Source organism: Staurois parvus, unplaced genomic scaffold, assembly GCF_062004578.1.
Source record: "Staurois parvus isolate SC_StPar_1 unplaced genomic scaffold, SC_StPar_1.0 ptg000981l, whole genome shotgun sequence".
Taxonomy (NCBI): domain Eukaryota; kingdom Metazoa; phylum Chordata; class Amphibia; order Anura; family Ranidae; genus Staurois; species Staurois parvus.
In genome coordinates this window covers 686964-704586 of record NW_028318777.1, presented here as the reverse complement: position 1 = coordinate 704586, position 17623 = coordinate 686964, and the positions used below count along the sequence as shown (strand labels likewise).

Sequence of the window (17623 nt, the reverse complement as noted above, 5' to 3'; positions counted from 1 at the left end):
AAAAGAGGTTTTCTTTGAGGTCCTGAAAATACTGCTGTCGCAAGGGGTCATCACACCCCAGTCTATTCTGGACCTCAAGAATCTCCAACGAGTTCCTGATGGTACTAAATCCAAGATGGAGTCCACCTAGTCAGTGATTACTTCACTGTAACAGGGGGACTTCCTGGCTTCAGTGAATATCAAGAATGCCTACCTACACACCACGATTTTCCGGTCTCACCAACTATCAGTTTGTAGCATTACTTCTCAAACTGTCCATGTAGCCCCCAGAGTGTTTACCAGTGAATTGGCTCCAGTTCTCTGGGGTTTTTGAAGACCTATTGTTTACCCCGCCCCCCTTTTGTTGGGTACCTGGATGACCTGAATCTCAGGGAGCAAGGGTACAAATTCTGGAGAGGTTTGGCTTGGTGCAGAACCATTGGCATTGGTTCTGACACAATGCCTAGAGTACTTTAGATTAGTATTTGGCATGGAACAGGCAAAGGTACTGCTTCTGCAGGAAAAATGTCTCTTGGAGCCCAGGTGGAGTCTCTGAGATCATTGAAAAAGACCATGATTCAAGCATGCATGAAAGTACTGGGGAAGATGGCAGCCACCTTCTATGCAATCTCTTATGCTCCATTTCACTCCAGATCTCTTTAGCTCAATATTTTGTCAGTGTGGGACAAACGTCAAGAGATCTTGAATCTTCCAATGTATCATCTGACCTCTAAGATCAGGTCATCTGTGGCATGGGTGGATATCCACACAGATGCTGAACAACTGGAAATCATTCCAATAAATTTTAAAGTCTTGATGATAGATGTCAGCCTGTCGTGCTGAGGAGGTTTTCTGGAGAACTTCTAAGTGTAGGGAACATACTCATCAGAGCAGCTGGAAGTTGCTAATGATCATTCAGAAACTGAGCAATTTGGCTGGCTCCCCCACTCTGGTCTGCCGTCAGGTTCTCCCTGTCAGGGTGAAGGGACAAGAAGTTGCGCCCCTTATGAGGAAGCGGACCTGATCTTGTCTTGGCTGGAACTTCACATTTCAGCCCTCTCTGCCATGCAAGTTTTTGGTGTGGAAAATTGGCAGGTGGACTTTTTCAGGCACCAGCAGCTGAATCGGGGAGAATGGGCCCTTCACCCGGAGGTGTTTGCATAGATTTGTCTGCAGGGGGGACTCTTTAAGCTTGGGCTTGGATCTTTAGGCATTTGCATTAGATGCCCTGGTAAATCCTTGGAATCCAGTTTCCCTTATCTGTGCTTGCCCTTCACTTTAGCTTCTTCCTCATCTGTTGGGCTGGAAGAAGTGAAGGTCACTATGGTGAATCTGATTGCATTTGACATTGCCCGCATCCTGAGAGATAAAGGGGTGTTTCTAACTTTGCAATTCCTACTCTCCTTAAGTCTGAAAGTCTAACTCCAGGAAGGAAGAAATGGAAAGCTTTTTTCAGTCAATGAGTCTCCTAATTTTTATTCTCAACAGTATGTCGTGGATCACAGTTTGGCTTTTCTCCAGTCTGTTGTGGAAATGTCTCTGCCTTTAAGTACCATCAACGGACAGTTATCGGCCTTGGCCTTAGTGTTTCAGAAAACTATTGTGTCTCATTCATTAGTTAAAGCTAATGTGCAGGATGTCACATCAACTGTTCTGCCTATACAGAACAATCCATGTGACCCCTTATCTCTCTGGGTCTTGTCTGTTTTTCAGTCTCTTCCTTTTGCTTCTCTTCATGAGATTCCTCTATCTTTACTCACATGAAAGGCAGTCCTTTTGACCTTTTTGATGGTCGTTACCTTGGCTTTCAGGGTTTTAATCAAAGGGCGCTTTCCTGTTTCTTAATCAAAATAAGGTGGTGTTGAGAACTCGGTCCACTTTTTTTTCCTAAGGTGGTTTCTTTGTTCCAGCTGAATTGGGGCATTGTGCTGCCATCTTTTTGTCCTAATTCTAAGCATTGCAAGGAAAAGATGCTTCACTCTTTTGAACATTGTTTTTTTTTTTTTTTAATCTTTATTTTGAAGAAAAAGAAATGAAAGAATGAGAAAAGAGGCAGAGGGGGGAGGGGAAGGGATGATAAAAAAGAAAAAAATAAAGAAGAGAAAATAAGAGAGTAGAGCACACCCCTCCGCCTAACCTCCCAGCCCCCACACAGGCAAGTGTCCCAGTCCTCTGGAGAATGCACAGAGTCACAAGTCCTAAGAGGCAGACCTAGACTGAGAAGCCAAAACTGTTTGATTGTTATAGAAGAAATATGGGGTCTTTTGGACATTGTTTGAGCTTTTCAAGTTTACCTAAAGTCTACAGCTTAATTTCAACAGTCTGTTTCCCTGTTTGTTCGGCCTGGGGGAAGGGGGCCTTATATAGGTCAGGCTGTTTCTTGATCCACCATTTCTAAGTGGATTCGTCAGCTCATTTCTTAGGCCTATAGTATCAAAGGCAGCCCCAGTCAAGGTCCATTTCACCAGGAGTGACAGTTCTTTGTGGAATATTCAGCACCAATCTTCTATTGTTTAAGTCTTTAAAGATGCTACCTGGTCTTTCCCTCACTTATTTCTACCAGGTAGATAAATGTTCACACCTCTGTGAATGCTAGTTTTGGGTGGAAGGCCTTGCAGGAGGCTTTGTAGTGGGGTTACCTATCTTCCGTTTTAGACATGTTTGGCTTTGTTGCTGACTGCTCGTGTTCAGGGCTTTAGGACATCCCAAGTAGTAATGAGTATTAACTCCACTTGTCCTGTGATGTACAGTTAAGAAATTTACGATTTTTGGTTTACCTGTGAAATCCTTTTCTTGGAGTCCATCACAGGACACAGATTCTTCAGGCTTAGCTGAGCTCCAAGGAGTTATTTATGCATGGTTGGGGATTTCTGCCTTTTTTTTGGCCCGTGTCCACTCACCTGAAGGTGACAGTATAACCCAAGAAGGCATGAATGTGAAGTCCCCTGTGTCCTGTGAAGTGCTCCAAGAAACGCATTTTAGAGGTAAATCAAAAAGATCATGATGTCTGTGTTTACAAATAATTTTTAAAATCACATTATGAAATGTGGACCATCCGTTAATCCTATACTATGGAAAAGATATGTGGGTTGATTTACTAAAACTGGAGTGTGCAAAATCTGGTGTAGCTCTGCATGGAAAACCAATCAGCTTCCAGGTTTTTTTGTCAAAGCTTAATTGAACAAGCTGAAGTTAGAAGCTGGCTACCATGCACAGCTGCTCCAGATTTTGCACTTTCCAGTTTTAATAAATCAACCCCATGGTGTAGGGGAAATTTTTGCTGACAGTTGTAATGTGCATGTATAAACAGCATATTTAGTTTAGTCATTTGAAGTGTAAAATGAGAGAAGGGTCGCTCCTCAAAAAGCTTAAATTAAAACCTATCATAATTAAAATTCAAAGCCTGCCATTTCTGACCACCTTTTGAGAATACTAGTTGACTATCTGTTATCCTAACCTTACTAGCTTTAAAATATACTGAGTTTACTCTCCCAGAACATGTGGATCAAGAAAGTTTATTTTATTTTTTAAATCAGTACAAGTGGGAAGTACTTACATTGATTGCCCTTTTGCTGAAGGTGGCTCTCTCCATCCTCTGGCCACCTATACCCCCGCAGTGGTAATCTTCCAGCGCTGTGAGGGTAAATATGCACTTTTCATTCATCCGTCGGTCATCCATTCATAGAGCATTTTTCATTTCTGGAAGCTATAGTACAGCTTCTATGAATGATGTGGAGGATGGCCGACAAGGTCAGCATGCTTGACTATTGCCTGTGACAGGTCCAGCAGCTTGCACTAACTCCTGCAACACCATTGCAGAAGATTTCAACTAGGAGAGCAATTACTGGCACAGGGAACACCTCTCATTCAATGTTAGTACCATCCTTTGTGCCAATTTTCTTTTTCTTTTTTTTTTTTTAATTAAACTTCAGCTTTAAGTCTATATCTGCATATCTGTTCCAAGTCATTTACTCATAATATTGAAGCAACAGGGTCAGAATGACAGCCAGGCAACCGGTATTTTTAAAAGGCGTTTTTTTAGCAGTGGAAGCATGTTTTTCTTGACAAGGTTTCCTTTAATAAATTTTTGACATAATATTCCAAATGAGCTACGTCCTGGCTATAAAACATAATCATATCCTATAGATCTCATATCTTTCTTTATCCATAATGTTGTATTATAATATGTTGTGTTTGTGGAACTAGAATTAATGCCTTGTATTGCGAAGGTAGAATTGTTCATTCAGGACCTTTCACAAGAAAAATGGGTACATATTTCCTTGCAGCATTTTTTTTGGTCAGTTATTATTGTGTGTACAAAAGTGAAAACTTTTTTATGTGGCAGATTCTAAACAGCCTGAAGATGATGCCGAGTTTAGTTCTCCTCTGATGCGGTTACTGCAGCAGGAACATAGGCAGCAGGACTCTATGCAAGAGCCAAAGCCTAGATCTGGTCTTCTATTTGAGATCTCAAGTGATGACGGTTTTCAGATTTCTTCCAACAGCATTGAAGGTAAATGGAATAGTGTATATATTAAAAAAGATGAACAATGCTAAAATGTATGCTATTGCACCTAACTTGAAAGTCACTTCAACTGAATAGAACAGAATTTACTGTTGTTGCAGGAAATTGGCACCGTTTGATATAGTATGTCCAGCGTTGCAGTAAATGTTGATCAAGGTTAAAGACACGTGTTGCCCATCAAGCCAGTTCTGGCTGAATAAGAAAATACGGCATGCAGTATTTTTCAGTGTGGTGTGACACAGTACACTGTTCCATGCTGCAGCCAATGGATCTTAATGAATTGTCACTATGTGACATTTCCATCAGGTTTACACAAAACATACGGTGTGGTTCAGCCCCAGGAAGCAATACAAAATCCCCATGGACAACAGTGGCCGTTTTCAACACTGGAGGAAAAAAAAAATCATCCTGATCTCTATAGTGCGATTGGATCAATTCCTTGGTTCAAAGAGTTTCTCTTAGCTGTACTTTGAATTGAATTGAACTATTTTTCCATAGTGCAAAACAAAGCATCAATACTTGAGGACTAACTTAAAGTCTTGTTATTGTTCTCATGGATACATTTCTGACCTGCTACCATATACAGCAGCAGTTTTATTTTCCATAAAGCTGTTTGTTTTATTATTTAAAAAATACCCTTTAAGCTTAAAGCCCTTTACAAATGGGCCGAAGATCATCTGGTTCAACAGAAACCGGCTGCATTTAGTCCATGTGTACAGCTGTCTGTTCAACAGAAGCCGATCTAAAGACCCGCTTCTGTCATATGGTCATGCTGGCGAATCAACATTCGTTCAGTGCAAATGACTGCACGCGCTGATCAGTGTAGTTCCCTTGAGTCCGTCTGCCATAATACAATGTCTCATCTGGAGAGATCCCTGCATAAATATAATTTGTGTTGATGTGGGGGTCTGTCAGGTATTTGTTTTCATTCAACCTGTTGGTTTAGCAAAAAAACTGTGTGTGTACCCAGCTTGAGTTAGATGCCTTAAAATAGTCTTTAAGGATTATGTAAAATGAACAGTGTAAGTAATCTGCTGCAAGTGGTAGGAAGTATTTCCCAAGTCTTTCCCTCTACACTTATCAACTCTATTCAGTTCATTTTTACAAGGCAGGACACATCTTGGGGCTATTCTGTATGGGACTTTGATAGAGTAGTATATGGATGGGCCACAGGGTGAAAGATAACAGTGGCATTCTTGTAGCAGGGGAGCTGAGCTACATGAGGTGGAGCATGCGTGTTCCTCTTAAAGTGTTACTAAACCCAGGACCCTAAACAGGGTGGGCAGAGGAGCAACAAGTGAAACTACAAGTGATGGGACATGAAGGAATGGACACTAACATGGATGGCAAAAGCCCAGAGTGCAGTTTATAAGTCCATATGTGTGGAGGGGGGGGTACCCACATTCACTGTGGCATCCGTTCCTCAGAGTACGCAGGCTCTGTGTGGAAAGACAAATAGGAGAACAAGGGAAGTGCCACTGAGTGTAGTATTAGTATGTGGTTTATTCAGCAAAGGTAAGTAACACCCACAAGAGAGTAGAAAAGCAATCGCTTGTCATCAGTAATGTACAGATTCAGTGCAGCCCAAAATCCAGGGATGGAGTCCCACTTCCACGGATGGTGAGGAACGCCATCACCGCAGTGCCGACATGGGATTGTTGACTGGAAGTGAAGGAACCAGCGTTGATCGCATCTGCGGGCGGAAGGGACGTCACTGGATGAGGACCAGTGTTGTATTACATTACTGATGACAAGCGATCACTTTTCTACTCTACCTTTGCTGAATTAACCACATACTAATACTACACTCAGTGGCGCCTCCCTTGTTCTCCTATTTGTAAACCCAGGATCCTACATTCACTCTATCTGGTCTCCCACAGTACACAGAACATGGAAATGCAATTATTTTAGTAAATATAAACTGGTAAATACCTTTTCTCATCAGCAGTATATAGCAGTCTTGTGACTTCTATCAGTGTCTAGCTGAGCACTGGTTAAAACTTGTAGGAGGAGTTTTCTTGTGAAGGATGCAGAACCCCTGACCACTGTCTGGACAGTGCTGATTGGCCCTGTGCTAATCATATGCACTCTCCCAAAAAAAAAAAAAACCTCTCTAGCAGTACACACAAAATTGAGCATGTACAGTATCTCCACACGATATGTCTTATCAGGAGATTAGAGGGGAGTACTGGAAGAAGGGGATGATCAGAGAAGTCAGGATCAAGCCACATTTTTTACACAATGCAGAGGATTAACCCCTTAGGTTCCACAGTGAGTATGACAAGCATGCTTTGCTGCATATACAGACTGATTTACTGTTGTGGGTTTAGTAACACTTTAAGTCCTTACAAGACCCTTGATCCCCTTTCATTCATCTTTTCATCCCACAGTCATCCAATATTACCTTTCTCTACTCTTTTTGTCCAAGTACTCCATAACCATTCTCCTTTCTTTTTTCATTGCCAGATTTTCACTGTGCCCATTTTTCAGCATCTGGTTCTGTTGTCTTTGTATGCATTTCTGTTTCTTCTCTTTGTGTTCCAGTCCTGTGCCCCTGTGTGTCTAATTTTTTTTATTTCTATCTGTCAACTTATCATTTGCTAATCTTGTCTGTGGTGTTTGTTCCTGGTGCTATTTTCCTAATTGCTTGTTTCCCACTTTCTGCACCTAGTCCCCATCTTCTTTGGCCACTGTTCTTCTCCACTTCACTTGTAGCAGCCCAGATTCCACCATCCCACAGTGGAGGAACATCTGATAAGTATAGGGCAAGCCATTGTGCTCGTACTGTGTTTTTTGGATGCTCTTAAACATGCTGCACACTAAATTGATTTTATATATTTTTTTTGTGGATTGCTACATCTGCATGTAATAAAATCTATAAAAGAGGAAAAACAACACTCAGTTCCTTAAAGGCATTATACATTTGTGTCTTGTGTTTTTACTTGCATAAGATGTGTGTTAATTTCATGGTGTCATTTGTTGCTCTGTATGCACAGCCTACAGTAGAGAAATTTTTAACATTCTGGTGTCAGAACTTTCTTTTAAACATGTGGCATAGCACTGCCCTGGTATTGATACATGACCCCTGTAGTCTAAGAGCTGACACGTCTGTGAAGAAACTACAATTCTTTATTGTACATTCCAGGATACAGTGTATTTTCTGTTCCATTACAATAGTTATGCTGCCACCTTCAAGTGATTGGTCCCTCCCTGTTAGCCTTAGTTTTTTTTGCGAATGTCTTTAGATGATGGTCATGCCTGTGCAGTCTTTGCACAAAAGCATAGCTAGCTTTTCAACAACTCCAACTGGGATTGAGAGACTGGCCTTTTCTGAATCCATTTCCTATGGTTTTTCTATGCTGTGGACTTGAACATGTGGGAACAGTCTGTAATGTTGCCAGTAGACACTGGACCCTTCAAAACAGGGCCCTGCACAATGATATATTGCCTTGTGGACCAAATAGAGGGCTATTTCCAGCTGGCGTGATGGGGGATCCTGCAGCATGGAATGGTAAGTGCCCTAGCAGAATTTTTTATTTTTGCACTGTCCCTTTGAAAAAAAATTAATCACTTATATTCTTATGACAAGGAATGCATGCATCCCTTGTGATAGAAATAATTAGTGACAGATCCTCTTTATGGAGAGATATGAGGTCAATAAGACCCCACATCTCTCTTCTGCAATATAAAGCATTAGATTAAAAAAAAAGCATTGATCTAGTGCTTTAACAAAAAAAAAAATGGTCTGAATGGGAAGTGACATCGCTCTGATCCTCCAAGGGCATAGAGATGAGTGGCGGTCATCTTTTCTTCGCTCATCGCTATGGCCAGCGCCAGGATCGATGGTTTCTCAAGTATGGCTGAGAACTACAGAGCGGCCGGTGGCAGCGAGGGGCGGGGTTTTTTTTGGCACCTGTATCGGTGCTTTTCTTTTTTCATTTTGGCCAGCGGCCAAAAGGGGTGTTTTCGGCCGAGACGTTTCAGCCACCGAAATTTCAGTGCATCCCTAGTGGACATCTTTTCTTCAATTCTGCCAATCTGATAAGACACCTAGCAAACACTCTGCAGGCGCTTCTGGATTGAGATCTTCTGTCCCAAGGACCGATTTTCTGTCTTGCTTCTTGGTCATTGGTTTTAACAGCATGGCTGTTGAAGCCTTGGGACTGTGGCATCTCGGAGTCTGGGATTCCTGTGATGCTAAAAGCTAGGAAGTCCACTTCTCGAAAGTTTATCTTCAGATATAAAAGGCATACTTCACTTGGTGTGAGTCTCTGGGCTTCAAAGTCAGTAGTTTCTCCATAGGACAAGTTCTCTACTGCCTGTAGCTAGGCCTGGACTAGCATCTGGGTCCCAGCGCTATCAGCTATCAGGTTTCTGCACTTTCTATTCTGTTTCAGAGACCACTGGCCTCTCACTCTTGACTTAAACCTTTTGTACAGGAGGTCTCCTATGTGGTCCCCCCCCTCTGTTCTTCTTGACTCCATCAGATGTGAATCTTGGTATTTCTGGCCTGCAGAAACCACTGATTGAGATATTTCTCTCTCTACTCTCACTACATAACTGAGGTATGCTGGTAGCAAGGATGTGGGGGGGGGGGGGCTTGTCATGGGCTGGCTTACAGTTTTTTGTTTGCCAGTGTCCAATCCTCCTGTAGTTGGCTGTATGACACAAAGGCTAAAGACTTTCTGTGGATTTTACAGTGAGTATAAAAGTCTTATTTTATTGGTGTATTGTGCAATTTTTTTCTTTGTCTTACAGAGGCCTGGAAATCCCTGACTGATAAAGTACAGGAAGCTCGATCCAACGCAAGGCTAAAGCAGCTATCTTTTGCAGGTAAGCAGTTATGATTTTTGATGATTCCTGAGATGAGTTTTTCCTAAAACAGCACATCAAAAAAGCCACCACCTTCTGAAGTATCTGCACATTCTTGACAATGTTCCGGCCTCACATTTGGCTGCTCAGGGGCCAATCACTGCATTTTAGAGAGGAGTTGGGGGTGTGTTCACCCAAACCTGCAAGTCTGGTAGAGGAGCAATTGGAAGGTATGTAAATTGCTTATAAGGAAACTCGTCGCTATGCCCAGTGTGGCACATGTGTCAGGATCACTTGACTGGCTATACAAAATAACATCTAGTTTAACTGTACAGTACAGGACACAGGAGTTGATTCTTAGACCATGGGTTATATACCACTACCTTCAAGTTATTGGACACTGGCAAAAGTTTTGCTGGGAACTGCCCCCAGTGAATCCACATAACCCTGCCCACTTTCTGAGGCTTAAGTTTTTTGCTAGTGTCTTTAGGTGATGAACCCCTTCTCTTATTGGTGAATATGTTTTTCTATTTTTCACCAGTTTTCCTTTCTTTTCTTCTTTCTTCATCTGACACGTCCATCAAGATCTCCCTAGTTCTTTCTTTATGGCTCACTAGCAGTTTCCAGATTGGTTACCCTTGATTTACATCTTGAGAACCATACCCAGACACTGGGTTCTGTGTTTGGCTCTCACCTTAATATGTGGTGCAACGCAATGAGTTTGCCACAGGGTGCCTTACAGGTCCACGGTTGTAGTCCATCCCTCTGGCTCCCAGGCTCCAAAGACCACTTTGGAGGGTAGGTCCACCGTGATGGGCAAAGCCTGACCGCTGGACTGGACTTGCAACATTTATAAGGAAAAATTGGGGTTCTCTTTACCTTTACAGATTATTATTATACAGTATTTATAAAGCGCCAATAGTTCGCTCAGCGCTGTACATTACAAAGGGGGACAGAAAATGTGACAGAACAATACCAATACAATGCAAAACATGAGGGGATTGAGGGATAGAGATTGGTTTCTGGCTACACATATTTTGCTGGATTGCTACCTATATAGTAGATATCACATTATCCTACAAGATGTACCACAGTGCTAAGCACATAAGTGATTTTGGGGTGATCCCTGTTTGAAGGTTTTTTGCCCTGACCATTATTTTCTCACTTAATTGAACTTATAGGTAACATCATTATAATGTTTACCTATTGAAAATTTTTGTTTCCATCTCACTACCAGAAGTTTCTTTTTGGCTATTGATGTAGCGCTCGTAAGAGTCCTGACTGCACACTTCTGACCGTCACTACTGCTGAGGACTCAGACTGATCATTTGCTACCTCATCTGTTGCTTGATACTTCAGACACAGTCACGGGAACCCGATTAGCACCTGGGTTGTTGCAATTCTTTCATACCAGACACACTGAACTTCCTCAGTTCTTATACATTCCGAGAGTACTCCACCAAGAAAGGTCCTCATTTGACACTAGAACTCAGAGAGGTTATTCCCTCCTCCTGATAATTTTGATGCCTTGTACCCTATGAAAGAGGAGTTTAAAAATAGGCGGACTGTTCCTATTGTGGACTCGCACTTGCACTAAATAATCAATCTGCTGTTTCCAATTATATATTCCATCTTTTAAGGATTCAATTGGTAGGTGTCTGGAAAAAAAAACAGCAAAGCATGATTCAATTTGCTCTTACAGGGATAAAAATTCCTTCTTGATCCCCGGAGAAGCAATTGGATATTCCCTGGATCAACTTTACCTATAAATGTTAGTAACCAGTTATATTCTGTGCAAGAAAGAATCCAGGCCTTTTTTTAAGCAATCCATTGAGCTGGCCAGAACCAACTCTTAAGGGAGTCTATTCCACATTTTCACAGCTCTTACTGTGAAATAATCTTTTTGTATTTGGAGATTAAATTTATTTTCCTCCAGATGTAAAGAGTGCCCCCTTGTCCTCTGTGATGACCTCAGTGCGAATTATTCTGCACCAAATTTACTATATGAACCACTGATGTATTTATACATGTTGATCATATCCCCCTTAATCTCCTCTTCTCAAAAGAGAATAAATTAAGTTCCTCTAATCGTTCCTCATAGCTGAGCTCCTCCATGTCTCATATCAGTTTGGTTGTCCTTCTCTGTACTTTCTCCACTTCCCCAATGTTCTTTCTGTGAATTGGTGCCCAAAACTGAACTGCATATTCCAGATGAGTTCTTACTAATGATTTGTACAGTGGTTAAATGATCTCTCTCTCTCTGTAATCTATACCTCTTTTAATACAAGAGGATTTTGCTCGGTTTAGAAACCGCAGCTTGGCATTGCATTCCATTATTAAGCTTGTGATGTACCAGAACTCCCAGATCCTTCTACAACATTGATTCCCCCAGTTGTACTCCCCCTAGTATGCATAATGCATGTATATTCTTAGCCCCCAAGTGCATAACCTTGCATTTACCTGGACTGGAGACATTAATAGTGAACTTTCTGTGGTTATAGGTGGTCGTAATCTTCCATCAAGATTACGTTTCCTACCCCACTGTTCTCAGTCACGCTTCCCTCACAGCTGCCTCCTACTGTATCAAATCGTCATCTAATGCAGGTCCTTCACCATGTGGCAGACCCCTCGCGGCTAAGCTCACCAGAGCTTCTCAAAAACCATTGCATTAAAAGTTGCTTCCACCCTTTTACAAGGGGGGGGAAGAAGGACATCTGGTAACAATTATTATTATTATATAGGATTTATATAACTCCAACAGTTTGCGCAACGCTTTACAATATAATGGGAGACAATACAGCAACAATACACTTTAATATAAGAGGGTTAGGAGGGTCCTTCTCCTTGGAGCTTACAATCTAATTGATCCGCATTGTATTACATTCATACAACTCCCATGTGCAGCTTCGAGGTCCAGTCTTTACTGGTTATAGTCCTGTTGTCAATGATCCCTGGGTCCATCTTTAAAAAAAAACATTTTATGGCACTGTCTTCTAGCTGCCCAGGTGGCTATACCCCGACATTGGAAATCTACCTCCCTGCCTCACCTCCTGCAATGAGCCAAGATTCTGTATTAGATCATGGCTATGGAGACCATGGTCCCGAGAAGACATGTGCAGTGAAGAAAATAAGTATTTGATCCTCTGCTGATTTTGAATGTTTGCCCCTCACAAAGAAATGATCAGTCTAAAAATTGAATGGTAGGTGTATTGTAACACTGAGAGACAGAATAGCAAGAAAAAATTCAAAAGAAATGCATGTCTAACAAATTATGCACTGATTTGCATGTTTATGAGGGAAATAAGTATTTGATCCCTTTCACAAAATATGACTTAGTACTCGGTGGCAAATCCCTTGTTGGCAATCACAGAGGTCAGACGTTTCCTATAGTTGGCCAACAGGTTTGCACATATCTCAGGAGGGATTTTGACCCACTCCTCTTGGCAGATCCTCTCCAAGTTGTTAAGGTTTGGTGGCTGACGTTTGGCAACTCGAACTTTCAGCTCCCTCCACAGATTTTCAATCAGATTAAGGTCTGGAGACTGGCTAGGCCACTCCAGGACCTTAATGTGCTTCGTCTTGAGCCACTTCTTTGTTGCCTTGGTCGTGTGCTTTGGGTCATTGTCATGCTAGAACACCCATCCATGACCCATTTTCAGTGCCCTGGCTGAGGAAAGAAGGTTCTTACCCAAGATTTGATGGTACATTGCCCTGTCCATCATCCCTTTGATGCGGTGCAGTTTTCCTGTCCCCTTAGCAGAAAAACACCCCCAAAGCAGAATGTTTCCACCACCATGTTTGACAGTTGGGATGGTGTTTTTGGGGTCATAGGCAGAATTCCTCCTCCTCCTCCAAAGACGGCGAGTTGAGTTGATGCCAAAGAGCTTGATTTTAGTCTCATCTGACCACAACACTTTCAACCAGTCCTCCTCTGCATCATTCAGATGTTCAGTGGCAAACTTCAGACGGGCCTGGACATGTGCTTTCTTGAGCAGAGGGACCTTGCGGGCAAGGATTTCAATCCTTGTCGGCGTAGTGTGTTACCAATTGTTTTCTTGGGGACTGTGGTCCTAGCTGCCTGGAGATCATTGACAAGATCCTCACTTGTAGTTCTGGGATGATTCCTCACTGTTCTCATGATCATTGACACTTCACGAGATGAGATCTTGCATGGTGTACCAGACCTAGGCAGACTGACAGTTGTTTTGTGTTTCTTCCATTTGTGAATGATTGCACCAACTGTTGTCACCTTCTCACCAAGTTGCTTGGCGATAGTTTTGTAGCCCAGTCCAGCCTTGTGCAGATCTACAATCTTGTCCCTGACATCCTTGGATGGCTCTTTGGTCTTTGCCATGGTGGAGAGTTTGGAATATGATTGTTTGATTGCGCCTGCGGACAGGTGTCTTTTATACGGGAAACAAAATGAGATTAGCAGCACTCCCTTTAAGAGACTGATTCTAATCTCAGCTTGTTACCTGTAGGAAAGACACCTGGTAGCCAGAAATCCTGTTGAATGATAGGGGATCAAATACTTATTTCACTCATGAACATGCAAATCAGTGCATAATTTGTTAGACATGCATTTCTTTTGAATTTTTTGTTGCTATTCTGTCTCTCAGTGTTACAATACACCTACCATTCGATGTTTAGACTGATCATTTCTTTGTGAGTGGGAAAACATTCAAAATCAGCAAGGGATCAAATACTTATTTCCTTCACTGTATGTGCTGGTTAGCCTTTAGCGACTCCTTCCCTTTCCTTGCCTTATTTGCAAAAGAATTGGCATACTTCCTTGGAGGCAGCTTCAAGCATGTTCTTTTTCAGGGTTTCAGTTTTTCAGTTTCAGAGCCTCCCTTATCAGACCCTCCCCTGTCCTACTCAGACCCTCTCTCCCTCCATTTTTTTTTCTTTTTAATTATCTATTCTCTCCTTTAAATTCCCCCACACATTACCATCTCCCTGTTTTTTTTCATCTGAGATATGACTTTACTAGCTGTGGGGCAGCACAGTGGCTAAATGGTTAGCACTTCCGCCTGGCAGCACTAGGGCTGTTGGTTCGAATCCCAGCCACGGCACCACCTGCCTGGAGTTTGCATGTTCTCCCTGTGCCTGCGTGGGTTTCCTCCGGGTACTCCGGTTTCCTCCCACACTCCAAAGACATGCTGGTAGGTGCTCCTGTCTAAATTGCCCTAGTATGTGTATGTATGAATGTGAGTTAGGGACCTTAGATTGTACACGCCTTGAGGGATAGGGACTGATGTGAATGTACAATATATATGTAAAAGCGCTGCGCAAATTGACGGCGCTATATAAGTACCTGAAATAAATAAATAACTAGCTGGTTGACAGCCATTTTGTTTGTACCAGGATTTTTGTCTAACTTAAGCATTATTCTGATCAGAACTATTGTATTCGATTTTAAAACTTTTTAATTGTTTGTCTTCCTGTGTGTAATCATTCTGAAAATCTTTTGAATAAAATAGTTCTTTGACTATAATAATGTCCATTACTCTCTTTTATAGATGACTATAATTGAAATCAAAACTTAAATTTTTTTTGTCTCCTTTAACTTGTATGTTCCATCCATAGGTGTGAATGCTCTAAAGATGCTTGGAATTATACATGATGCTGTTGTGTTCCTGGTGGAACAGCTCTATGGTGCCAACAGGTGTCGTAGGTATAAGTTCCGTTTCCATCATCCAGCTGGAGAAGAGGAGCCACCTCTGAACCCCCATGGGTCAGCACGAGCGGAGGTGTACCATAGGTGAGCAAGGAAAAAAAAATACCTTTGTAGAGTAATACAGATATGACTTTAAAGAGGTGTTAGCATCAAAATGTATTTCTCTACTGTTCATTGAAGGACACAGCAGATCTTCATGACTAATGTTTTTGAGGTCGCCAGCTGCGGGAGCACAAATATAATATAGTGAAATGCTCAAAATAAAATACAACTGCCAAGAGTAAATCCCTGAATCCGCATATTAAGGATAAATTTAACTGTGATAATTCAATATTTTCAACTGTGCGTAGATCCAGTTCATGTGCCATATAGTACATGAAAACAAAGTGCATAAAGCAAGTGTCCTTGTAAATTAATCACAGTGCATATCTTCCATTTCACATAAAGTGATATTAAGCGCTCAAGGTTTTTCCCCTATTTCTGTTCCTGAGCAATAGTTATGCATAAAGGGTCTACCGTTTTTGTCCATTTTCCCCATTTCCTGTTGTCTTTCTGCCCCTTTTGCAGCACTGATCTCATGGGGGCAAGAGTGGAACATCATTTCTGTGGAGGCACGCTTGCTGCGCCGGCAAGCAGGGGGTCCTCGTTCACGCAGGACATTCCAGCTCCACTTCCCATGTCCTTTGATTGACATGGGAAACCAGACCTCTTTGGTCTTAAAATGATAAGTGTCTCTGCCCTCTTTTTAATTTTAATTTTATCTTTATTGTTGTGATTTTTGGACTGAGTCGATAAGTTGATGTTCCCTGTATAGTTTTATTATAAATGAAATGATGATGTCCCTTTAACCCCTTGGTGCCAGCGCCTCCTGGCCCTTTAAGGAGTTTAATGCCTAGGTGGGAGGATTAGGATCATGTTACCACCGTGATTGGCTGTGACTGGCGACACATGACCTTTCAGTGAGGTGCTAGTAAATGTGCCGGCGTGTGCTCTCAACTTGTGTGTTTACTTTGGTTACTCAGATAAGTGGCCTCTTGGGATCAAGGTCCAGCCACAGAAAGGATGTCTATTTGCATACAGTCAGTGCCAACAAGTTAAGAAATACCCTGCTGCAGAGGGCAATATTAATTTCTGCTATAAATATGTTTAGAGTATTTATATACCTTTTTTAAGAGTTTATTGATGTTTATATTGTATGTGTCTTTTAGTCAATTCTTGATTTGGATTGTAGCCGATGTTTGCATGTACTGGCTGCGATTAGCTGGGAGTGTTTTTGTTTACTTGTTGCTATGACAACTTCCCAAATGCTCTGGTACTTGAAACGAGATGCACGAAAAAGCCCACTTCAGCATGAAGGTTTGCCCCCATCCTCTGTTTGCAGACGCCTGGCTGTCCCCCAGCTTAGACATACATGTTTGAAGGTGGTCTTATTCGGCTACATATAAATTTCCAGTCTTTTCCACTGGATCGTTTCTTCCCCTTCAACTTGCGTCATTCACCTCATCGTCTAGCAGACCGGCAGTCAGCAGTTCAAGAGCTCCTAAGGTCGAGGTTGATTGCCACGGTTCCGTTCTCTGAAACTTTCAGGGGCTTCTATTCCAATTTGTTCAGTCCTAACACAATCCTAGACAGTATCCATCCAATTTTAGATATAAAAGCCTTAAATGCTTTTTTAAAACTGCACAAAATTTGCATGGAGTCTGTTCCCTACACCAAGGGGGATTTTCTAGCTTCAATCAACATCAAGGATGCTTATCTCTTTGCCCCAATTGCTACAACCACCAACAGTTCCTTCAAGTTGTGACAGTTTGTGTAGAGCTGCAGTACCAGTTTGTAGCCCTTCTCTTTGGACTGACATCAGTACCACAAGTCTCCACCAAGATACTGGGTCTGGTCCAGGCTCTCTTACACTTCTGCAGTATATTGATTGTGGGTTATCTGAACGACCTGCTCCTGCAATCAGACTGCATTGAATCTGGAACACAATCTCTCCATCGAGGCACTGGAGGATGTCTGGACTCCAAGGACCTAGTTTTCCTTCCACAGGAGAAAATTCAGAAGAAGCCATATTTTCATATCCTCCATCTAACGTCTCTGAGAACTTCATCCATTATTGCATTAGGGTACTGGGCTTTCAGTTGTCTCTTCATTTGGTGGATCCTGACCACAGATGCCAATCTCTTTGAGTTGGGGAGGTGGAGGGAGGGTGTGTGTGATAGGTCACTTTTCAGTTCAGGGTAAATGGTCACCAAAAGAGACCAATCTCCCCATCAAGATCCTGGAACTCTGTGTGGTCTGTCTCCCTCTCCCAATAAGCATCTCATTGTTTCTATACAAGCATAAGGTGATACTTTGACCTTGGTTGTCATTTTTGCTGAAGGTGATGTTGGCTTTTCATTTGAACAAAGACATAGACTTACCTTCTCTGGCTCTCCATTCTCTAGCTGTGGTTAGAGCCGTTAGAGTTTACCTCTCTACTACAGCCTCTATTCAGGTATTTGATTCCTTGTTCATTGACTTAGATGGTCCTAGAAAAGGAAAAGCTGCTTTGTCTTGTACTTTTTCTAGATGGGTTCCTAAAACCAATGATTCATGCCTGTGCCTTGTCAGGCCAAGAATTTCCATTA

The 17623-nt window shown here is 42.0% G+C and overlaps 1 protein-coding gene across 1 annotated transcript in view; it reads left to right on the top strand.

The window, feature by feature from the left end:
• Positions 1-17623, top strand: part of KMT2A (lysine methyltransferase 2A) — a 409829-nt gene that overhangs the window by 379750 nt on the left and 12456 nt on the right. Inside the window, exons 30-32 of the mRNA XM_089657321.1 lie at positions 4325-4492; positions 9263-9337; positions 14906-15080. Coding sequence (XP_089513447.1) covers positions 4325-4492; positions 9263-9337; positions 14906-15080 — 418 coding nt within the window. The remainder of the gene's footprint in view (positions 1-4324; positions 4493-9262; positions 9338-14905; positions 15081-17623) is intronic.